The sequence below is a fragment of the Lepidochelys kempii genome, chromosome 16 (assembly GCF_965140285.1).
Source record: "Lepidochelys kempii isolate rLepKem1 chromosome 16, rLepKem1.hap1, whole genome shotgun sequence".
In the NCBI taxonomy this organism is placed as follows: Eukaryota; Metazoa; Chordata; order Testudines; family Cheloniidae; genus Lepidochelys; species Lepidochelys kempii.
This window is the reverse complement of record NC_136395.1, coordinates 9,667,680-9,692,418: the sequence shown is the minus strand read 5'-3', so window position 1 is coordinate 9,692,418 and position 24,739 is coordinate 9,667,680. Positions and strand designations below refer to the sequence as shown.

General features: G+C 46.2%; 1 protein-coding gene across 1 annotated transcript in view; it reads left to right on the top strand.

Annotated features, from left to right (window-relative positions):
• The first annotated feature begins 1,719 nt into the window (after positions 1–1,719).
• The window catches only part of LOC140899224 (ectonucleoside triphosphate diphosphohydrolase 2), a 31,013-nt gene continuing 7,993 nt past the window's right edge, over positions 1,720–24,739 (top strand). Inside the window, exons 1-5 of the mRNA XM_073314300.2 lie at positions 1,720–2,445; positions 9,364–9,481; positions 16,872–17,022; positions 18,353–18,512; positions 21,806–22,033. Coding sequence (XP_073170401.2) covers positions 2,335–2,445; positions 9,364–9,481; positions 16,872–17,022; positions 18,353–18,512; positions 21,806–22,033 — 768 coding nt within the window. The 5' untranslated portion in view covers positions 1,720–2,334. The remainder of the gene's footprint in view (positions 2,446–9,363; positions 9,482–16,871; positions 17,023–18,352; positions 18,513–21,805; positions 22,034–24,739) is intronic.

The window sequence follows — 24,739 nt, the reverse complement described above, 5'->3', positions numbered from 1 at the left end:
GGACCTGGAGGGTTATAGACCTGTCAGCCTAACTTAGATACCTGGAAAGATACTGTAACAACTTATTAAACAATGAATTTGTAAACACCTAGAGGATAATAGAGTTCTAAGGAATAGCCAGCATGGATTTATCAAGAACAAATGACGCCAAACCAGCCTAATTTCCTTCTTTGGCAGGGTTACTGTCCTAGCGGATGTGGGGAAAGCAATGCATGTGATACATCTGGATTTTTAGTAGGACTTTTGACACAATCCCACATTATATTTTCATAGGCAAACTATAGAAATGTGGTGTCAATTAAATTATTATAAGGTGTGTGCGCAACTGGTTGAAAGTCTGTACTCAAAGTGTAGTTATCAATGGTTTGCTGTCAAACTGGAGGCTGTACCTAGTGGAGTTCCGCAGGGGTCAGTCTTGAGTCTGGTAGTAGTCAATATTTTCATTAATGACTTGGATAACTGCGTGGAGAGTATGTGCTTAAAATCTGGGGATGGCACCAAGCTGGGAAGGATTGTGGGCACTTTGGAGGACAGTATTAGAATTCAAAATGACCTTGACAAATTAGAGAATTGGTCTTCAAGCAACAAAATTAATTTCAATAAAGACAAGCGCAAAGTACTTCACTTAGGAAGGAAAAATCAAGTGCACAGCTCCAGAATGGGGAATAACTGGCTAGCTGGTAATACTGCTGCAAAGATCTGGGGGTTCTCGTCAATCACAAATTGAATGAGTCAATGTGATGTAGTTGCAAAGAAGGCTAATAGCGCTGTGGGGTGTATTAGTAGGACTGTTGCATGTAAGATGTGGGAGATAATTGTCCTGCTCTGCTCAGCACTGCTGTGGCCTCAGCCTTAATACTGTGTCCAGTTCTGAGTGTCACACTTTAGGAAAAATATGGATATATTGGAGAGAGTCCAGAGGAGAGCAACAAAAATTGTAAAAGGTTTAGAAAACCTGACCTATTAGGAAAGGTTAAAAAAATTGGGCACATTTTGTTTCGAGAAAAGAAGACTGAAGAGGGACCTGATAAGTCTTCAAGTATGTTAAGGGCTATTATAAAGAGAACTGTGAGATCAATTGTTCTCCATGTCCACTGAAGGTAGTACAAGAAGTAATGGGCATAATCTGCAGCAAGGGAGATTTAGGTTAGATATTAGAAAAAACTTTCTAACTGTAAGGGTAGTTAAGCTCTGGAATAGGCTTCTAAAGGAGGTTGTGGAATCCCCATCATTGGAGGTTTTTAAGAACAGGTTGGACAAACACCTGTAAGGGATGGTCTAGATTTACTCGGTCCTGCCTCTATGCAGGGGTCTGGACTTAATGACTTCTCAAGGTCCCTTCCAGCCATACATTTCTGTGATTTACAATGGTACTGCAATACCATCCTCCTTCCCTTTGCATCTCATTTTTGCAATGCTATAGATCCTTTTTGCCAGCCAGATGTTGGTCATCTAAAAGCACAAGCATACAGGATATCTAGGGCACTCTTTTTGGCCTTCTTCACCGCCCACTTGGCAGCCTGCTTTGATTCTTTGCATTCGTTTTTATTCACAGTGTATGGGTGTATTTTTTTCCCTTTATGAATCATTTTCTTTTTTCACATCACTATTTGCACGTCATTGGTACATCACCCCTCCTACTCTTTCCCTTGGTTTTCCCCATTTCATTTATAAACCTATGCCACCACCACAATCCACATTCATCTGAGGTAGTTCCGCTCCTCTTGAGCTGATGCCAGATCTGTTTCTGGACACTTATCCTGTACTGCTTGCACAAACTTCTCTGCTGAAGTTCCCCTTAATTTTATGGACTTTAAACTTGGTTTTCTGGGGCAAAGTTCCACTGGACATAGACAATACTAGAGAGCACAGAAATGCACGTGGTCTCCTGACCACACTAATCTGCACATAAAGGAGGCAGCAATGGCTATTCAAAGGCAAATGCATGGCTTCTTCGGCTTTAGGGTGTCAATTAAGAGTAGCCTAAAATAAGCTCTCCATACTGTCACACAGGAAAAGAACATCCGGCATATGAAAAGAGACCCACCTACAGACGGGCTAATACTAACCAGGAGCTCCATTAATGTCTTTGAGCATTGGAGACTAAATAAGCACGAAGTTGTATTTTCATTTACTCTGCTGGCAGTAAAGAGGACACCACTTTACACACATCAAGTCTTGGTCTATGCCATGAGGCTTGAGCTGTGTTGAAAGCTAGCATCTGGCTCCACCTTTCACCCCCTCTTGAAGGCTGCGAATAACTTTCAGACAGTCACTGTGCTTGCTGCTTCACAGCTTCCTCTTTCGTTCAGCAGAAGCAGGAAAAGGAGCCTGATGTCTTGGCGTGAGCTTCTTCCCCCTTCCCTGGTGATTTTAGCTGGATTGATTGGGATCCTGCTGCTTTGTATCACCACTAAAGATGTGCAGAACCCTCCCAGGTGCAAGGTAAGGAATGGCTGTCACAGAGGTGGGCTTAGCCTGGCATATGGCATGCAAGGTGTGCCAGGATGAATATTAACATCAGCAAACACTGACTATTATCTATCACAGTCTAATGTGGTCAGCCTGTAAAAGGGAATCTGTTTTTTTACTTTAGGCTTTACTTGCATCTGTTGCAGCATTGTCTCTAAATCCATTAACTTCCTTGTTTTATGCTGTTAAACACACTGTACCAGTAAGTAAATTAACTTAGTAGCAAAATTCAGCAGTGCCTGCCCTCTTTCTTCAAAGGGCCACAAGCAGAAAGCTTGCTCTCTGGCATATGGCTCCTTGCAGCTGCAACAAGCACTAATATCAGTGAACTTCCTTTTTGTACAATATCTTACTGCTATGACATTCCGGGGTGCAGTCCAGACCAATGAGGGGCTGTGTCACCCCTGCCTTGCAGCCTGGCGTGTCTCACAATGCTGTGCTGCTGTGGCTCCCAACCTGGGCTCCTCACAAACAGCATGCAGGTTACACGTGTACCTGCATGTCTGCATAGAGCCACAGCCCTGGTCCAGCAAACTCCAGCCACACTCTGGCTTCCAACAGCCTTGGTTACCACTTGCAGGGTGACCCCAACATACTCCCAATCTCTGATTTCTCCTCCCCCTTCCCCCCCTCAAAGTGTGTTCTACACTGTCCAGCCCTCTCCTATATATTTCAGATCTATTAGGTCCATTGCCCCTCTAAGGGGATCAATATACAGTAGTTACCCACACAATCACAACACTGGATTAGTTTTAATTTAAAGAATAAAACAAGTTGGGTTTTAAATGAGAAGAATCATAAGGCATTAGTCAGAAATGGTTACATGAGAAATAAAGATAAAATGCTTCCTAGTACTAAACATAGCAAACTAGACTTGGTTCAAGGTGAAGTCCCTTACAACATGTTTCCAGGAACATTGCTGACCAAACTCAGTCCAAGATTCTCTCCCAAAGTCCAAAGGCTGTTTCCTTTGTCATCTTCTCTGAAAGGGGAGAGATGGATAGGCAGAGAGAACTTGGGGTTTTTTTGCCACTCACTTTTATCGTCCGGTCCCCCTTTGAAATGCATTTTCCCGAGGGTTACCCCTAGATAAAGTTCATTCCTGCTGTGAGATTGCAGTCAAGGTGTCTGGTGGTGAGAGAGGTTCCAGGCTGTTCTTCACTAAGATGCAGATCTGCTTGTTCCTGCCCCCCTCTCTTGCCAAAGATCTGTCTTTGAGAAACCGATTTATCCAGACTTGTCTGGTAAACATATTTCAGACCTAATTTCAGCTTATGTTTATAACTTTTTACATATAAGGTTACTGCACACATTTCAGCATGTTATTGACTAGTGAGTTACTAGTTTTCAAATGATATTTTACAAGGCATATTTTGTACAAAGATTCTTACAATGGTGTGTAGGTTGTGAATACAGGGGTGCATTTGGTTACGACTGCTAACTGCCTGGGCTCTCCCTATAATAGCATTATAAGGAAACAGAGGTATTGTGCTCCAGTGACCTCTAATTTGACATATGAAGATAGTTTGGACAGGATATGAAAATACTTTGCATTAGCTTCATCCTTGGTTGTAGCCAGGAGTAAAGCTGTCTAAATAGTGCAAAAAATGTTTGTGAGCATTCATTTGAACTCCCCAACAGCTGTTCAGTTTGACCATGATCTCTTGATATAAGGACCTCCACATTTGAGCGCCCTACACTTTCCTATTCCAAGAAGTTCAACCTTGCTCACATCAGCTGTAGCATTTCCATCGAATGCGACTGTATGAGTGGGTGGCACACTGGTGGTTTCGTGTTTTGGTTTTGACTGAGTCTGCAGAACGACCGCTCTAGTGTGTCTGCTGCTGCTCAGAGCTTTCCTAAGGTTAAATGAATGAAAACTGGCCACTTTTGTCCCCTTTCACTGTTGCTATTTAGAACCCTGCAAGTAGTTGTGAAACTGACCAGAATCAGGGCAGTTTCATTTTGCCCATGCTTGGGATAGCTCTGGCCAGCAGCAGTGAGGCTGAGACTATTCACAGGGTGGAGGTTAAGTCAAAAATAAAGACTGAGGGTGGGAAAGAGATTACCTGTTTGCACCAGCTGAAAAGGAAAGGGAGGGGTAGATTAACAGTGATCGCACACGCTCCTTCATAGCATTCAGCACACACCAATTGGGAAACACAGACAAAACTCTTTCTAGCAGCCAGAGGTGATGGGGATGGCTTAATAGCGATCAGATATTTGTTCATCAGGGAGATGAAAGAGCCCAAAGCAGGGTCAGCACCTGACAGGAATTTCAGCACAATCCTCTTTTCCAGCAGCTGGGGGAGGAGAGAGTTGGCTTCACCCTTGGGCTTTGCCTTGGGACAGTATCTCTTGTCATGGCCTTTAGCTAGTGGGTTTAGTCCTCTCACTGCTAGATGTCTGGTCAGTGTGAACGAATGGGGATGAAGGATAGATGTGGAGAGCTGGATGTGTGGACTGGTGAGAGCATGTGCTCAGCTATTAGCAGTTCAGGCAAAGCAAGCCCTTGTATGGCTGGGGAGCTGGCTAGTAGCTGCTGCTCTGGGCAATTATTATCGTGTGAAAGTGGAATATACATGCTGTAACAACCTTGTGCTGTCACCTTGCTACTCAGTGTGGCCTCAGAACATCACCATGACAGCAGGGGATGGAATTCAGATCCCCCTGCCTCAAGGACAGAGCCCTGCCCTTTGACAATGAACCGTTAGCAGCACAGGGCATCTGGCTAGAGCTGGTGGGGAGCTTTTTCATAAAATGTTTGGTCAGAAAATACCAATCTATGAAAACCGAAACTTTTCAGGGGAAAGGGCCAGATATGCTGAAACTTTTGTGGGGAAGTTTCTCAGGTTCAGGATGGGAAGGAGTCCTCCCATCATAGCCAATAACCTGGTGGGAAGGGCACTCACCTGGGATGTGGGCGACCCCTGAGTCCTCCACATCCCAGGAAGTGCCTTCCCTACCAGGCTATTGGCTTTTCTGGGGTGGGTGTCTCTTGTTGGTTTTTCATGACCATCTTAAAGTCTTGGTTTCATCCCAATGCGGCATAGGAAACTTTTTGAATGCCGTTTCCCGCACAGATCGATTCGTAGTGAAGCAGTCCTCATTCCCTCGCGTAGGGGGCATACAATATAGTAATGAAACAGTCTTGTGTAACTTTTACAGGCAAGCGTTTGCTATTATAACTGGGAGAGCAGCGACTGGGAATAATACTTCACACTTCTACAGCATCTGTCATCCTAAGTCTTTTACAAATGCTCACTACCAGCTTTCTAACTAGGGCTGGGGGAACTACTCACATCAGATTTTGAGTCAAATGTAGCCCTTCATTCTATTTGTGGCTGGTCTGTGCCATTTTGATGAATCTGTTCATTCAAAAATTATCCAGGACCCAATTCTGATTTACACTAAGGCCAATTCATGGTGTAAATGGAGACCTTAAATCTATCTCACTTTAATGACTTAAGCAGTGTAGCGTGACCTTAGTGTAAATGAGTCAGGCCCTCGGCGCACTTTATATGCAAACAGAATTAAGCCTGTGGCTTGCTGGCAAACGGTTTAGTGGCTATTACTTTGAGCATTCTGAATTCACATTTTGGACTTAGAAGCTGGGATTTTCAAAGGGCCTATAGGATTTAGGCACTCAACTTATATCAACTTTCAATAGGAGCTGAGGGACCAAACCCTCTAGGACCCTAAAAATCCCAACCTGAGCATTTGGACTGGACATGTTGTTCATGTCATGTTGCTCCCCAGTTAGATGAGGAGAATCGGCATTGCAGGGGCAAATGCTCACTGTTACGAATCTGAAACTTTCTGGAACTATTTGGTGGCATTTGTTCAACATATGCTTCAGGAACATCCTTCCCAGGGAATTTGTTTGCTTTTTGCAGTTACTCTGGGGCATGCAGAAGGATCAAAAACTGATCACATGAGCTTGCTTGATATTTTGACTGAATGGTCAGGAATTTTCTTGCAGTACTCACCAATTTTTAATTATAATCAAAGAGCACTGTGCATAACTCAGTCCTCCTTACTGAGTAACCCTACAATAACAAACCAAAATGCAGCTTAGATAGAGATAAAACATTCCCAGTAAGGAAGGTGGAAGCAGATCTGATTTTTATGCTTCTATGGGATTATTGCAAACTTCTGGGGGGGGAGAGGGGGAAGGGCCTGAAAACTACTTTGACAGTGACATTTACAAGGCCAGTTGGTGCATTAGGCAAACAATGTCTAATAGACACTCCCTCGTGCTTATAAGACATGTATTTCCTCACACGTGTAACTCCTCCACTTGCCAGCTCTCATGATTTTACCACAAATCTCTGCTATTTGGCATTTTTCTTAAAGCCCCAGCTCCTGGAATCATGTGAACATGTGAGCCTCCCAACTTTTATTAAAAATAAAGATAAGTTTCTAGCCTTTGGTGTTGTATAGAAAAGCTTGAAAATGTGACCTGAGTGAAACTGAAAGGCCCTGAAACCATAGCGAAAAGAAAACAACCCCAATTTTTGTAATATCTCATGATTTAAGCCAATCTCCTGGATTTTTTTTGCGGCAGGAGTCCTGATTCTGAAATGGTTGTATAGCACCAACACCTCTGCGTGGGTTGTCGGCAGCAGGGATTGGAACTGGGACTTCTAGATCTTAATGCTTCTTGTCTGAGCTAAAAGTCCTGTCTCTGGGCTTGTCTACACTGGCACTTTACAGCGCTGCAACTTTCTCGCTTGGGGTGTGAAAAAACACCCCCCGGAGTGCAGCAAGTTTCAGTGCTGAAAAGCACCAGTGTACCCAGTGCTCCTAGCACTGATAGCTGTGCCCCCCGTGGAGGTGGTTTTTTAGAGCGTTGGGAGAGCTCTCTGCTGCGACCACATAAGCCACATTAAAGCGCTGCCATGGCAGCACTTTAGCATTGCCAGTGTAGACCAGCTCTGTTAGCTAATCCTGCAGCAGGCTCATCAACTCATGGGGCCTAGCCAGTACTAGAGGGGGACAGAGGGCCACACCAAGTGGGTTTGGTCTGCTCTTGTATAACAGGTTAGGAAGGTGCTGATATAATATTATGAATACATTCCTGTGCTGCCCCTCCGGCTCCTGCTCTGCTGAACCACACTCTGTTCAGGACTTTAAAAAGATACCGCAGAGTTAAACCTTGGACAGCGTGCCATGCAACTTCTTAGGAGCAACAAGTAACATAAACATCTACAACCAGCACTTGGCTGCTTGTGAATAACTTTCTTAACAGTTGTGTTTATGTGGTAACTCTCCTGGGGTTTTCCCATACACCGTTTCCTAGTTTGTTGCTGTTACCAAAGGTTCAGTGCAAGCCTGCACTCACGCATGCATTTTCTCCTCTAACCCTCTCCCAGGGTTGATTTCTCAGTCACTGCAGCAGGATGTCAAAAGTGCACATGGGTTATCAGGACCCCTCAGATCCAGAGGAGAGTAGCGGCCCCACAGATCTCCGAGGCCCCGCCATGCTCATTCCATTCCCCCTTCCTCTGTCGCTTGCTCTCCCCCACCCTCACTCACTTTCACCGGACTGGGGGAGGGGTTGGGGTGCGGGCTCTGGGCTGGGGTTGAGGGTTTTGGAGTGTGGGAGGGGCTCTGGGCTGAGCCTGGGATAGAGGGTTGGGGTTCAGGAATGGGTGCAGGGTGTGGGCTCTGGGAGTGGATTGGGGTGTGGAAGGGGGTTCAGGGCTCGGACAAGGGTTGAGGTGCGGGAGGGGTTCAGGGTGTGGGTTCCAGCTGGGCGCCACTTACCTCAGGTGGCTCCCGGGTGGCAGCAGCCGTGGTGCAGGTGCAGTGGGGCTAAGGCAGGCTCCCTACCTGCCCTGGCCCCACGCTGCTCTTGGAAGCAGCCGGCATGTCCGGCAGTGGCTCCGGAGGCAGGTGGCTCTGCCTGCCATCCCTACCTGCAGGCACCACCCCCGCAGCTCCCATTGGTTGCAGGTCCCCGTTCCTGGCCAATGGGAGCTGTGTGGGTTGTGCCTGCTGGTGAGGGCAGCGTGCGGAGACCCCCTGCCTTCCCCCGGGGCAGCAGGGACGTGCCAGTCGCATCCGGGAGCAGCGTGGGGCCAGGGCAGGCGGGGAGCCTGCCTTCGCCCTGCTGCGCTGCCAGGCTGTTAGTGGCCAATCTCCTGGTTTGACTGCAGGAGATTCTGGGAGCTCGAGCCCGATTCCAGGAGACTCCCAGTCAAACTGGGAGGGTTGGCAATCCTAGACTCAGACTGAGATCGACTGTCAGAGGCTCCACGATCAACCAGTTGATCACGATTGACTGGTTGGTGACCACTGCCATACATACACCATACAAGAATATTCATGATCAGTAAATTACTAGTTTTCCAAGGATTTATTACATCCCACATATTAAATACAGATTATGAGTTGAGGTACATTGAAGATGACAGATAACAGAACAAGGAGTAATGGTCTCAAGTTGCAGTGGGGGAGATTTAGGTTGGATATTAGGAAAAACTTTTTCACTAGGAGGGTGGTGAAACACTGGAATGCGTTACCTAGGGAGGTGGTAGAATTTCCTTCCTTAGAAGTTTTTAAGGTCAGGCTTGACAAAGCCCTGGCTGGGATGATTTAACTGGGAATTGGTCCTGCTTTGAGCAGGGGGTTGGACTAGATGACCTCCTGAGGTCCCTTCCAACCCTGATATTCTATGATTCTATGATTCTATGAACTGGTCAACGAATCTGAAATGCGTTTCCTGACACCAGTGAGCACTGGGATACTCTTAGGGTCACAATGGGTACATTTGGAGTTGACAATGCTGAGTATTTGTGCAGCCGAGCAACCCCACAATAACAAACCGATGTGCAAATGCGTGTCTTCAGGGGCATATCTATTAATGACCTTCCTGTTGTTTTTCAGTACGGCATTGTGCTGGATGCTGGCCTGTCCCGCACTACCCTGTTCATATACCAGTGGTCAGCCAGCAAAGAGAACAATACTGCGGTGATCAGTGAACATCGCTCCTGTGCTGTGCAAGGTAAGGTGGCTGTTCTGCTGCTCATTTATGGACGCTTGCACCGGGTGCCATTTAATGGCATAGTCGTTTCCCGCCACATGCTCTTCTGCTAACTCTGCACAAAGGAATTATTATGAGGTGCAGATAAATCCCCTACAAACTAAAACCGAGGCAGCTGTTTCTACTCTGCCTGATGGCTGAAGCACCTGGTGGGAAATGAAGTGGAACTGCCTGTTCCAGTAGATGGCACTAGCTGAAGCATGTGAGAGGCCTGTGTGTCTTGCGAGGAGTGGTATTGACTGTGTTTATGGCATTGTCTCTTCACTGGTAACAACATCTGGTGTCGGTAGCACTCGTCAGTGCTGTGTGTTAACTGTTAGGGGAACAGTAGGTATTGAGTTTGAATACAATTCAATAGCTCTCCCTGTGCTGCAACAACTCCAAGGGGCTCTGTACCCATGGGAATCAGCTTGTAGGATCAGCACCTGATTTTGCAAGCTCCTCAGGTCAAGTACTATATATCATAAGCATCCTGATCTTTAGATACTGAAGACCATGATGCCCGACCTTACTGAGTGACCTCATAGATAGATAGATCACTTGTCAGCTGGAGATCTCAAAACTCTTTGCAAAAATAGGTAAACATTTTTGCCCCGACTTTACAGATGCGGAAACTGAGGCACACAGCGAGGCAGGGACCTGCTGAAGGTGTCACAGTGAGTCAGCGGCAGAGCCAGGAATACTAAATCTCCAGCCTGACGCATTTTCCATTAGCACCTACTGAAAGCTATTAGTTCTTATATCCACTTTTGGCAAGAGCACATCTTTCATGGACAGCAAAATCGGGTTTCTAGCCCTTTTCACTGCAAAGAAGGCTTCTAGGTATCCTCTTAACTGAGCCATGCAGAAAACTGCCTCTAGCTAGACCACAGCAGCAACCAAGGTGTGAAATTCCGCCTCCCTCACAGCTGATTCAGCAGAAGTGTGAGCGCTGTTCCCATCCCATCTCTCTTATTCTCAATAAAGTGTGAAATTTGCCCAAATCACAAGTAAGCTCTATCTATCTATGTATCTTTGTTCTTGTAAGGAGCATGACAGTTATCTGACCCACTTACAATGGATGCCGCTGAATTGTGTCCATGTAGCAATTTTTTTCACCACGCAGCCATGTGCAGTCACCAAGCTTGAGCTTTTGAATCTGCTTTGCTGCTGAACCATGTTTATCTCAGTGCATACTGGGAAAATCTGAACAGCTATCCTATAGTGCCCCAGCAGATGCAGGAGTGCTGGGCAGACACCCTCAAGCAGCACCATCAGCATGTGGAGCAATGCACTCTGGGATGCCTTACTGCATGAGGCAGCTGGGAAGGAGGAAGACTGGCCAAACCAGCTGTAGAGAGATATGTCCCATCTACACACGAACAAGTTACAAGCAAATATCCGTGTGCCAGCATAGGCCATTGGCAGGGGGATAAACCTGGTTCCCTGATTATGGATGGCAGATCTACTCTACAGACTTCTGCCTGCATAGCTAGGCCAGTCAGAGATGTGCTGACAGAAGCCCCTAGTGTAGATGCCGTTATACCAGAAAAATTTCGTTTACCAGTAGAGCTAGTTTTGCTCTGGGCGTGTGTGGTTTTACTCTGCTCGCACAAAATACAGTTTTACTGGGCTAGCGGCATCCATACAAGGAGTGCTTTGCCATATAGGGGTATTCCTATGCCAGTGAAGCGCTCCTAGAGTAGGCATAATCTGTGAGTATGAAGGACAGAAATTAGAGAGAGGCAGGTTAGTCTAGTGGTTAGGGCACGAGCGCAGGGCATGGGAGACTTAGATTGAAATCTCTGCTCTGCCACGAGACAGTGACCTTGGGCAAGTCACATAGCCTATCTATGCCTTAGTTCCCCCTCTATACAATAGAGATAATAGCCCAGGCCTGCCTTATGGGCTGTTGTAAAGATAAATATGTTAAAGGCTGTGAGGTGCTGATCAGATACTGTGGCAGTAGGGTAAATACCTAAGGTATTAGATAAACTGCATGATCTGTGAACACAAACTATGTTCAGATCCCTCTGTGCCACTAATTGCTGACAAAATGGGTCAAAACTGTAATGGGACCTAAAAATGGGACCTAAAACTGACTCCTCTGTGGATGATTTTTCGTATCAAATGAAGACACTTTTTCTAATGGCTCCTCCTGGGATTTGAAAATCCAGCTAAGATCCTTCTGCCTCTTACACCGTCATCTGTGGAAAAAGATTTCTGCAATTCAAACAGTATTTAGCTGGCAATTTTGTTCGTGATGTACGGGGTGGACTAGAATCCACCTCACTCTCCCACAGCTGCATTGGTTCTAGGGCTAACAGTAGTACTGAAAACTTATGAGTAAAGCAAGCAGATTTGATCATAGACAAACAGAAAGTCATATTATTTTATGGAGCAGCATATTATTATTATAATGGAAATTCCATATTTGCAGTGAATTTCCATTATAAGCCTGATTTTGGTCCCCCTATAAAATCCGTAAGCAATGGTTTATTGGATTAAAAATGTAGTAATGAGGCTTTAGGACTAGATAAATCATTTCTACCAAATTTGAAGTGACTTGAGCAAGGGGTACCTGAATTATAACATCTTAGCAATGGAACTGTTTAACAGAGTTCAGAAAATCTAACATTTTTGTATGACACTTTGTAGAAAAGACAAATTGGAAAGAAGGAGAGAATGTAGTTTACTGGATTTGTCTTCTCAAGATCTAGTGTATAGAACTAACGATTAGTTGAAACTATCATCTGCCTAGGATTGCTTTATGCTCTTGCAAGTAGCTTTCACCAAAGTTCTTTTTTTCTGGTCCCAAATTCAACATGTCTGTTATGAGATGATGGGAACTGTGCAGCAGTTCATGACAGTGCTGTGGCTGCTTGGAATTATCAATGACAATGCTAGACTTATGAGGGACCTGAGTTCTGGGACACACCCATCCGTTGAAACCTGCAAGAAAGAATTTATTAATTACCTTAAACCTCTAAGCCTGATGAATACACTGAAGAAGCTACTAATCCGCTAACAGACTAGAACTCATATAGGCCCTGTCATAAATATAAAGAGAAGGGTAAACCCCTTTAAAATCCCTCCTGGCCAGAGGAAAAATCCTCTCACCTGTAAAGGGTTAAGAAGCTAAAGGTAACCTCGCTGGCACCTGACCAAAATGACCAATGAGAAGACAAGATACTTTCAAAAGCTGGGAGGAGGGAGAAAAACAAAGGGTCTGTGTCTGTCTGTACGCTGCTTTTGCCAGGGACAGAACAGGAATGGAGTCTTAGAACTTTTAGTAAGTAATCTAGCTAGGTATGTGTTAGATTATGATTTCTTTAAATGGCTGAGAAAAGAGCTGTGCTGAATAGAATGACTATTCCTGTCTGTGTGTCTTTTTTGTAACTTAAGGTTTTGCCTAGAGGGATTCTCTATGTTTTGAATCTAATTACCCTGTAAGGTATCTACCCATCCTGATTTTACAGACGTGATTCCTTTACTTCTATTAAAAGTCTTCTTGTAAGAAAACTGAATGCTTTTTCATTGTTCTAAGATCCAAGGGTTTGGGTCTGTGGTCACCTATGCAAATTGGTGAGGATTTTTACCAAACCTTCCCCAGGAAGTGGGGTGCAAGGGTTGGGAGGATTTTGCGGGAAAAGACATGTCCAGACTACGTTTCCCAGTAAACCCAGATAAAGTTTGGTGGTGGCAGTGGAAATCCAAGGGCAAAGGGTAAAATTAATTTGTACCTTGGGGAAGTTTTAACCTAAGCTGGTAAAAGTAAGCTTAGGAGGTTTTCATGCAGGTCCCCACATCTGTACCCTAGAGTTCAGAGTGGGGAAGGAACCTTGACAGGCCCCGATTCAGGAAAGCACTTAAGCTCACACACAAAAACGAATAGCTTTCAGTAGGTCTATGAGTCCCACAATAGTTAGTCTTCTCCATAGGCGCTGACTTCTACTGGTGCCGGTGGGTGCTCGACCCCCCTCTGCCCCCAGCCCCGGCCCTGCCCTGCCCCCTACTGCCCCCATTCCAACCCCTTCCCCAAAGTCCTCACCCCAACTCCACCCCCTCCCTGCCCCTATTCTGACTCCTTCCCCAAATCACTGCCCCGACCCCACCTCTTCCCCGCCTCCTCCCCTGAGCGTGCCACGTTCCTGGTCCTCCCCCTCCCTCCCGGAGCTTGCTACAGCTACTTTGGCTGCGGCAAGCGCTGGGAGGTAGGCGGAGAAGCAGGGATGCGGTGCACTCAGGGGAGGAGATGGAGAAGGAGGTGAGATGGGGTGAGGCGGCGGGGCGGGGAGCTTGGCTGCCGGTGGGTGCACAGCACCCACCAGTTTTTCCCCGAGGGTGCTTCAATCCCGGAGCACCCACGGAGTCAGCACCTATGATTTTACCTCAGCTATTGTCAAAATGTGCTAATGCAAAAGGCATCAGGCTGGAGACTTCGCGTCCCTGGTCCTGCCACTGACTCACTGTGACAAGTCATCTCACCCAGTTACAACTTGTTTTTCACTACATAGCCATGTGCTGTCACTGAGCTTGAGCTTCTGCGTCTGCTTTGCTGCTGAATCATGTTGATCCCAGTGCATACTGGGAAAAGCTGAATAGCTTGACTGCAAGCACATACTTCCCTGAATTGGGGCCATGCTTAGATTGACTTCAGGGGGCATATGTCAGGTCCCACATGACAATGCATTGTTCTAGCTGGTACTGTACAACTATAAACAATGTACACCATATTGTCCTTAACAATATATTAGTTGTTCCTCTGTTTAGGCCTGTGTGGCATTGGATAGTCATGTTAAATTGAATGGGATATTTGTAGCTCTGGCTGTTTAATTCTAAGGTATTTTGTTTAAAAATATTTTAATGAAAAGGATATGAAATAAAAAGTTTGGCAGAAACCACGACTAATTCTGGTTATGTCAGCGTTGCTGGCTCTACACATTCAAACATCATGAGTCAGGGCCCAAAAAACCATGCAATTTTTAAAAATAACTTCTGAATTCTTTTTATTTGTCTTCGGCTGTTGTAACCTTTCGGGGTCATATTTTCAAGCTTTTCTCCACAACCATGTGGGCCAAAACCGTACTTTTTTACAATGAAAGCTGAGATTATCACATAATCACATGCCTCCAGGAACTGGGGATTTGTGATAAAATCATCAGAGTTGGCAATGCTGTTGCCACACTGGGTAAGGAGCTTGTCTTCTAGCTGTTGTATAAAGTGCTGTGCATGCTAATGGTGCTTTACAAACCGCAATTATATCTGAATGAGAGTTGAGTTTTGAACAATAAATTGAACTCAGCAGGAATCATAGAATATCAGGGTTGGAAGGGACCTCAGGAGGTCATCTAGTCCAACCCCCTGCTCAAAGAAGGACCAATTCCCAACTAAATCATGCCAGCCAGGGCTTTGACAAGCCTAACCTTAAAAACCTCAAAGGAAGGAGATTCCACCACCTCCCTAGGTAACCCATTCCAGTGCTTCACCACCCTCCTAGTGAAATAGTGTTTCCTAGTATCCAGCCTAGACTTCCCCCACTGCAACTTGAGACCATTGATCCTTGTCCTGTCATCTGCCACCGAGAACAGCCTAGATCCATCCATTCAAGTAGTTGAAGGCTGCTATCAAATCCCACCTCACACTTTTCTTCTGCAGACTAAATAACCCCAGTTCCCTCAGCCTCTCCTCATAAGTCATGTGTTCCAGTCCCCTAATAATTTTTGTTGCCCTCCGCTGGACGTTTTCCAATTTTTTCACATCCTTCTTGTAGTGAGGGGCCCAAAACTGGACACAGTACTCCAGATGAGGCCTCACCAATGTCGAATAGAGGAGAACGATCATGTCCCTCGATCTGCTGGTAATGCCCCTACTTATATAGCCCAAAATGCCATTGGTCTTCTTGGCAACAAGGGCACACTGTTGCCTTATATCCAGCTTCTCGTCCACTGTAACCCCTAGGTCCTTTTCTGCAGAACTTCTGCCTAGCCATTCGGTCCCTAGTCTGTAGTGGTGCATGGGATTCTTCCGTCCTAAGTGCAGGACTCTGCACTTGTCCTTGTTGAACCTCATCAGATTTCTTTTGGCCCAATCCTCTAATTTGTCTAGGTCCCTCTGTATCCTACCCTCCAGCATATCTACCACTCCTTCCAGTTTAGTGTCACCTGCAAACTTGCTGAGGGTGCAATCCACGCCATCCTCCAGATCATTAATGAAGATATTGAACAAAACCGGCCCCAGGACCGACCCTTGGGGCACTCCGCTTGATAGCGGCTGCGAACTAGACATGGAGCCATTGATCACTACCCGTTGAGCCCGATGATCTAGTCAGCTTTCTATCCACCTTATAGTCCATTTGTCCAGCCCATACTTCTTTAACTTGCTGGCAAGAATACTGTGGGAGACCATATGATACGTTTTCTCATGAGGTCTTAAAACAGAACAAGCCTCTTGAGTGTTTTGTGCAAGTGACCAGAATCCGGAAAGCAGACACGTCGTTTGGCTATTCTGAAAACAATCCAGTTTCAATGCCACATTCATCTTCCTTCAGCAGTGTCCGTGTGCATGTACAGGACACTTTGCACTGATAGCTTCCTCTGGCCTCCTAGACAGAGGCTTCCTGTGCTATAGCTGAGAGCAGCCACAATGATTGTGTAGATACCTCCCTGTGAACATGAGGAAATGACTTAAGAAGGAAGCTGACAGCCTCAGCTCAGTCTGCTGCATGCTTTCCCACTTATCTCTCTCAGATCTCTGATGTGGGTCTTTTATGCTGATTTATATAGTTTGGTAGACACCCTAAATTTGCATCTGTTGGTTTAATTAGGTGCCTTGTGTTATATTTACATGCATTCACTTTTTATCTCACTCCACTAAAGCATCATGTATTAGCCGTTATTAGAGGCAGGATTCTGGTTGATCTTATCAGAAACCATGAGGGGGATGGTCAGGCCTAGTCATCAGAGTTGTGGCAGTTGGGCCTAAGGGTCAGAGCCAGCATCAGGAGTCCAGAGCAGGGTTGGCGCAAGGATGGAGAAGGACTAGGAACAGGGCAGGGGCAGGCTAAGGCTTGGGTAGTCTGTTGCCACTAGCAGGCAGGAGAGAGTTCCAAGCCCTGAAATGAGAGTGAGCAGACTCAGCTGCTGTTCCGCCAGTCAGGCTTATATACCAGCCCTGAGTGTCACCAGACCAGTCCCTGGCTTGTGGATTGGCTGGAGCCTAGCACAGGTGACTCATCACCTTACAGATCTGCTGTAACAAATCCTAAACTCTGCACAGAACTGCGTTTATCTCAAAAGGTGCGTGTATTGCTGTGGCTAATGGCTAACCCCACCCTGTCATAATATTTCTTATGTTTCTTTTGGGTCCTTAGGTCCTGGAATCTCCAGCCACTCTGGATCCCTAGGGGAAGCTGGGAACAGCTTAAAGCCATGCCTCGACCAGGCAATGAAGGAAATCCCTGAGGAACAGCATGACCAAACCCCTATCTATTTGGGAGCAACTGCTAACATGAGGCTGCTGAAGTGAGTCAAGGTTTCAGCTACCTTTGTGCTGATAGCACATTGGGTGTGAATGACCATTTTATAAACTAGCCTCCCCATCATGGGCGGTAGGTGAAGCTTCCCCTTGGGGAGGCTAGCCCCCTTCACTGCCTCTTCCAGCCAAGGCCCCACTCCTGCTTGCTGCTCTCAGCCCCACCCTGTGGCCCCGGCTGGAGTGGGGGAGGGAGGCTGAGAGCTTGGCCTCTCCCCCCACATAGTCCTGGCCAGGGCAGCGGGGGCTGAGAGCTCAGTTGGAGCCACGGGTTGAGCTCTCAGCCTGAGCTGGGACCATGGTGGAGCTCCTGGCATCCCTCCCCCTTTTCACCCCTTCCACCTGCGGCTCCACTCACAGCCCCACCCCCTTCTGTCCCCACTCTCTTCCCCCCCCCCCACAAGGCTTTGCCCCCGCTCGCTCCTCTTCCCGCTCCCCCTCCCTGCTGTGGCCCTGAGACCGGAAAAGCGAGAGCTCCTCCAGCCCCGGAGCCGTGGCAGGGGGAGATTTTTCCAGGGGCCCCAAATCTGACACTGCCCTTCCCCCCGATGGTGCGAGGTTTGGGGAGGCTTAGCCTGCCGCAGCTTCCATTATACTCTGCCCGTGCTCCCCACCTCTGTTCATCCCTGACTACACTGGCCAGGTAAACCATCTGAAGTACTTAGGTGGCCCCCATTCTCTAAGCACATCACAGTCTAACCTATTTATCCTCCCAGTGGCCCTGAGAGGTGGGGGAGCACTGTTGTCCCCATTTCACAGAGGAGGAGTGGAGGAACAGCTCCTCAGAGGTATTTAGGGGTCTAAGTCCCATGGACTGACTAGCTCTCGGCCACACAGGCAGTCTGTGGTAGGGCAGGGAATTGGATCTGGATCTCCCAGTTTCCAGCCTCATGATCTAACCGCTGGACCTTGCGTCCTCTCTAAGACCTTAAGCTTTGCTTCCCAAGGGCAGAGCCTGTGTGTGCTCCTCTCCAGCCATGTGACCAAGCTGGTGATCAGTGCAATTGACTGGTGCCGTATTATAACTTACACTGTGTTATGGGGGGAAGGATAGCTCAGTAGTTTGAGCATTGCCCTGCTAAACCCAGGGTTGTGAGTTCAATCTTTGAGGGGGCCATTTAGGGATGTGGGGCAAAAATTGGGAATTGGTCCTGCTTTTAGCAGGGAGTTGGACTAGATGACCTCCTGAGGTTCCTTCCAACCCTGATATTGTATGATTCCCCAAAATGTGCCTCATGCCAGAAGCATTGAGGCTGTTGTCACTCAGGATTGTTCTTGGGGCCCTTTATCAACTAATGTGCTTCTTCCCTCTTCACCCAGCCTCACCAGTCCCACTGTGTCGAATACTCTTCCTGCCGCTGTAACCTCCACGCTGAAGTCATACCCCTTTGACTTTCAGGGAGCAGAAATTCTGTCCAGTCAAAATGAGGGGGTGTTTGGCTGGGTCACTGTGAACTATCTCCTGGAGAACTTCATCAAGGTAAAGGCTGTAGGGTTGGTGTAGGACACCCGTATGATTCTCCGCTCCATCACACTGGTGTGATTCCACTGACTTCAGTGGTTCCATAGCAGAGAGAAGAATGGGGCTGGAGGAGGAAATAGTAACCAACTGGAGATAGTGATGGGACCATTAGGGTTCTACCTGTATGGGGCTTCCAGCAAAGTTTTGAAACAGTTCTTAAACACTCTTTCAACTTAGTTATGGCCAGTCTATATGATAATAGCGTTTGGCTGGCCAGTGTGGAAGAGGTCAAACTGTTACTACTGGGTTAATAGAACGGCTGTCCTAGGATAGGGTCCTACAGATGTGTACATGCTGCCGTCTGCACCAAAAACTCCCCAAGGCTTACAGGAAAATTTGTCCAGGTTTTAAAGTAATTTGTGATTCTTAGTAAACCTGGCCCAAGACTTAAGGGTCGTTTAAAACAAAAAACCAAGATGACCCCTCAGTCTTGCAGCTCCAGTGCAGACAGTAACCACCACCAACTTTCCTCACTGTTGTTCCAGGTTGGTGGGTCACTTAGTTCTGTTCAGTTACCTCTCAGGATTTGCCAAAGACAGCGAACAGAATTCATATCCTTTTGCTCCAGTATCACAGGCCTCTAGCATTTCGTCTCAGGTAGAATCTCGTTTATCTATGGTAGTATTGCGGCTGTGAGCAGTTCTGACTTCGGCAAGTAGAGGGCAGTAATGTGCATGCCTTCATGCACCCCCCACTCTGTCACGCTCCCGCCAGTTCATTACATTTTCCTTCGCTCTCTTCCAAGGGTGTATGGATTAAACAGAACACTGTATTCCCAAGATGGCAGTGCCGTACAAGGGAAAGGCTCGTTATTCCACGTGCTTGCTGGCGACAGTCCATAAACCTTTCATTATTTTGTTTGTGGAAAGCTGTTTTTTAAAAGTCACATCTGGGAGTCTGATCACACTGACCCCAAAGCAGTTAAGATTGTCCTACATGTCAAATTAGTTGATCGTTGACTATTCCTGGTAAATAGGCCCAATGGCCTGTGATGGGATGTTAGATGGGGTGGGATCTGAGTTACTACAGGGAATTCTTTCCTGGGTGTGTGGCTGGTGAATCTTGCCCACATGCCCAGGGTTCAGCTGATCGCCATATTTGGGGTCAGGAAGGAATTTTCCTCCAGGGCAGATTGGAAGAGGCCCTGGGGGTTTTTCGCCTTCCTCTGCAGCATGGGGTATAGGTCACTTGCTGGAGGATTCTCTGCATCTTGAAGTCTTTAAACCATGATTTGAGGACTTCAGTAGCTCAGACATAGATGAGAGGTTTATTGCAGGAGTGGGTGGGTGAGATTCTGTGGCCTGCCTTGTGCAGGAGGTCAGACTAGATGATCATAATGTTCCGTTCTCACCTTAAAGTCTATGAGTCTGTGAATCCTCCACAAAGGGCTTATTATACCATGCTGTAGAATGCAGTGAGACAACTCAAAAACAGGCACGGTAATTAACAAGATTTGTAGTGCCATTCAGAACAGCAGCTACTGTATTGACTGTACATGTCCTTGCCTTTTCTTGTGGCCCCTTTCTATCACTAATGTCAGCACCAGTCAAATCTGCTTGTGCAAGAAGCAGCGGGGAATGAGAACTGAGACTACAAGATGCTCCTGAAGGGAGAGCTCCCTGTGGAATTGAAGTACTTGAACTTCAGTGGGGCTAGGAAGAGAGTCCTGTGTAGTCATCAATATGCCTCTGTAGAGAGAAATGGTGTAACAAATCACTGCTTACTGACCCATGCCTTTAAACATAGGTGAGATTCTGCTGTTCTCAGTGCTCATGTCTGCAATGATTGTTATTAAATGATTGGAGCTAGTCCAATGCTGTAGCTGGAGTCACCTATTCAGCAACTGATGTGGATCTTAAATGAGTACATTATTCAGTGAATCACAGTGAGAGTTTGAGTGGTAGCGGTGTTAGTCTGTATCAGCAAAAACAACGAGGAGTCCTTGTGGCACCTGGTCTACACTGTGGGGGGAGAGGGGATCGATCTAAGATACACAACTTCAGCTACGAGAATAGCGTAGCTGAAGTCAACATATCTTAGATCAACTTAGAATAACTTACTTTGCATCCTCGCAGCGCGGGATCAAAAGTGGCCGCTCCCCCGTCGACTCCGCTTCCGCCTCTCGCCATGGTGGAGTTCCGGAGTCGACGGCACAGCGATCGTGGATCGATTTATCATGTCTACACTAGACACGATAAATAGATCCCCGATAGATCGATCACTACCCGCCGATCCGGTGGGTAGTGTAGATGTGGCCTAACAAATTTATTTGGACATAAGCTTTCATGGGCTAAAACCCACTTCATCGGGATGAAAAAATACAGTAAGCAGTATATATGTTACAGCACATGAAAAGATGGGAGTTGCCTTACCAAGTGGGGGGTCAGCGCTAACAAGGCCAATTCAATCAAGGTGGATGTTGCCCCTTCCCAACAGTTGAGAAGAAGGTGTGAGTATCAACAGAGCGAAAATTACTTTTTATAGTGACCCAGCCACTCAGTGAGAGTTATTATAGCTTTCGGAATGATGTAGTAGTTCTCATATATATTAGTCCAGGGATATTTTTATCCAGTATTTCCTCAGCTCTAAAAATGATCCAGTCTTTAAGAACCTGGCTGCAGTCTTTAACTCAATGACCTCCTGCATGTGATTGGCAGAGGCTGTCCAGACACAGCATACACCTTTCCCTCATTCTGTATTTACCGTCCATTTATCTCAAACACATGAGATCTATCCCATAAACAAAACTGCTCCAAGAACCTAAATGATGCTACCAGGTTGTACTCCTCTGGCTGCAGGTTTACTCCACAGCGTGGCAGCAATTCAGTGTCAAGACCTCAGACTCCTAGATGTCCTGCTAGGGGTTAAAGGTCGTGCCCATTTTCCAGTGGGAAGTTGATTTTGCTAGATACGCAATAAGGCTTTGGAAAATTCCCTGGGTGACTTTGTATCATGTTAATGTTGGTACGGCCTGTTATTATCGTTATTTAAATAGATACCTCTGCCACCAATACAGAAATAGTAGCAGGGGAGAAAATGAGTAGTTTGCTGCTGAGGTTGGAAGGAAGGGAAGTGGATGATTAGGAGAAGTGGCAGGGGCTGGAGTGGCTGGTGCCCCCGACGGTGGCAGGTGTGATGTTGCATTTCCAGTTCCTCCCCATTCATTCCTCCAGAGCATCTGAACTCAGAGACTTGTCAAGTGTACGGGGCTTTATTTTTAAAATCTTCCTCTCTGGTTCCTTTTTGTCTAGTATGGCTGGATTGGACGGTGGAGCCGCTCCAAGAGGGGAACAGTTGGAGTCATGACCATAGGAGAAGCCTCAACCCAGATCACTTTCAAGATCAAAGAAAGGAGCACAGATCCTGAGAACGAGGTGACGCTGTGGTTGTATGGGCAAGCACACAGGGTCTACACCCACCAGTTCCTGTGCTATGGCACAGACCAGCTCCGGAAGCGGCTGCTGTTGAAAGCCATACAGGTGAGTGCAGCTCATGTGCTTCATGGCTGCTTCAGACCTATAATGTTAAATGTCTTAAGTTATAGTCCATGTACATACATAGTCGGGTAACATCAGACACCCTCTTTAATGCAGGAGCTTGCCTATGAGTACACAAGCACAGAGCATGTGTCACAAGCACTGGTTATACTCGTGTGCATAGAATGCGTGTCTGTGGCATGAACACAGGCATATATGCTTGGGCTTGGAAGGATTAGATTTTCATTGTTAAATGTTGATTTCACCGCACCCACACAAACCCACGAAAAAATATTTCCATCAATGCTCGTTGAAATGTACAGAAAGGGACAGTAAGAAAAACGCTGCTTAAGAACTTATGAGAGTTTGATTTAAGGATATTTACTTTGTATATTTGGATGTGGTGTTGGCAGTTTGTATTTTAAATAGCTATAAAGCTTTAACTTTTTTGAATCTCAACATCTACTGCTATTAAATAATTGTCTGCCCCCCCCCAATTTCCTGCAACTGAAAATTGAAATCAATAAAAATAGAAAAAATGCTTAAAAATAAACATCAATATTCTCCACCCAAATTATATATAAAAAATTGAATTCTGCCAAGTCTACATCTACTTCATGGCTGCTGAGCAATATGGGTACTGCATACATGGCCGGAGGGACACTGGGTACCGTATGTATAAGTGACACACACAGAGGTTAAAAACCTCTCTGCTGCACCTGCCCTCGTTTTGGACCCAGATTTAACCCAGAGAGACCTGCTCTGCCCCACTTGCATTACGGTAGAGTAATGGGGTTCATAAACACTAGCTCTTGAATGACCGTGCCTGCAAAGGGCTCATCAGGAAATGAAGCTTCCAGCCCAAAATGCTAGTCCTAGGTATGGTACTACCCATTACCAGAGCATCTGAGCAGCGCCTCACAATCTTTCATGTATTTATCCTCAGAATGCCCCTGTGAGATAAAGCAGTGCATTCTCCCCATTGTACAGACAGGGGACTGAGGCACTGGGAGACTAAGTGAAATGCCAAGATGTTTGTGGCAGAGCAACAATTGAACTCCAGTCTCCCACAGCTCTGGCTAGTGGTCTAACCAATGGACCATTCTTCCTTTTGATTCACGCTAGAGAATCAGTGTGACGAGAGCTACAGCAGAGTGGTTAACCAAATTCCCAGCCATGTCTCCCCAGTCTCAGAGGGATGAGAAGAGTTTGGGCATGGGGATCTCTTATCTTTAGGGTTGGACCTGACTGGTAGACTGAACATTCATCCCAAACTCAGACGGCCTGTTCTTGAAATTTTGATAAAAGTCTGACCTGTGAACATCCTTTACCTTCCCTGCATGTCTGCTTTGGGCTGGGAAGGGGAAGGTCAGAGGAGCGGTATTTCTTGGTCCGACAAGAAAGACCAGGAAACTTATAAGGGGCATGTTCTCTAAATTCTCACTACAAGTCCCGGTTCTGTAAGGTGCCAAACACTTGCAGCTTCACTGAAATCCACAGAAGGTAAAAACATTCAGTACCAAGTCCCAACTTTGCAGAGGGTTGGATAGTTTGGATGAGAATCTGAATGGCGGGGGCTTGGTTTATGCAAAACTTTTAAAATCCACCTTTTCTCTGTTATAAACCTAGTATGTTGAAACCAAACTCTCCTTAGTTTCATTTCAGAGTGGCAGCCGTGTTAGTCTGTACCAGCAGAAAGAACGAGGAGGACTTGTGGTACCTTAGAGACTAACAAATTTATTTGAGCATAAGCTTTTGTTGGCTAAAGCCCACTTCATCAGATGTATGCAGTGGAAAATACAGTAGGAAGATATATATATATATATATACACACACACACAGAGAACATGAAAAAATGAGGGTTGCCATACCAACTCTTAATGAGACCAATCAATTAAGGTGGGCTATCATCAGCAGGAGAAAAAAACTTTTGTAGTGACCATCAAGATGGCCCATTTCAAACAGTTGACAAGAAGGTGTGAATAACAGTAGGGGGAAAATTAGCACAGGGAAATAGTTTTTAGTTAGTGTAATGACTCTTCCACTCCCAGTCTTGATTCAAGCCTAATTTAATGGTGTCCAGTTTGCAGATTAATTCCAGTTCTACTGTTTCTCATTGGAGTCTGTTTTTGAAGTTTTTTTTGCTGAATAATTGTGACTTTTAGGTCTGTAACTGAGTGTCCAGGGAGGCTGAAGTGTTCTCCGACTGGTTTTTGAATGTTATCATTCTTGACGTCTGATTTGTGTCCATTTATTCTTTTGCGTTGAGACTGTCCGATTTGGCCAATGTACATGGCAGGGGGGCATTGCTGGCACATGATGGCATATATCACATTGGTAGATGTGCAGGTGAATGAGCCTCTGATAGTGTGGCTGATGTGATTAGGTCCTATGATGGTGTCCCTTGAATAGATATGTGGACAGAGTTGGCAATGGGCTTTGTTGCAAGGATAGGTTCCTGGGTTAGTGTTTTTGCTGTGTGGTGTGTGGTTGCTGGTGAGTATTTGCTTCAGGTTTGGGGGCTGTCTGTAAGCGAGGACTGGCCTGTCTCCCAAGATCTGTGAGAGTGAGGGATCGTCCTTCAGGATAGGTTGTAGATCCTTGATGATGCACTGGAGAGGTTTTAGTTGGGGGCTGAAGGTGATGGCTAGTGGCTTTCTGTTACTTTCTTTTTTGGGCCTGTCGTGTAGTAGGTGACTTCTGGGTACT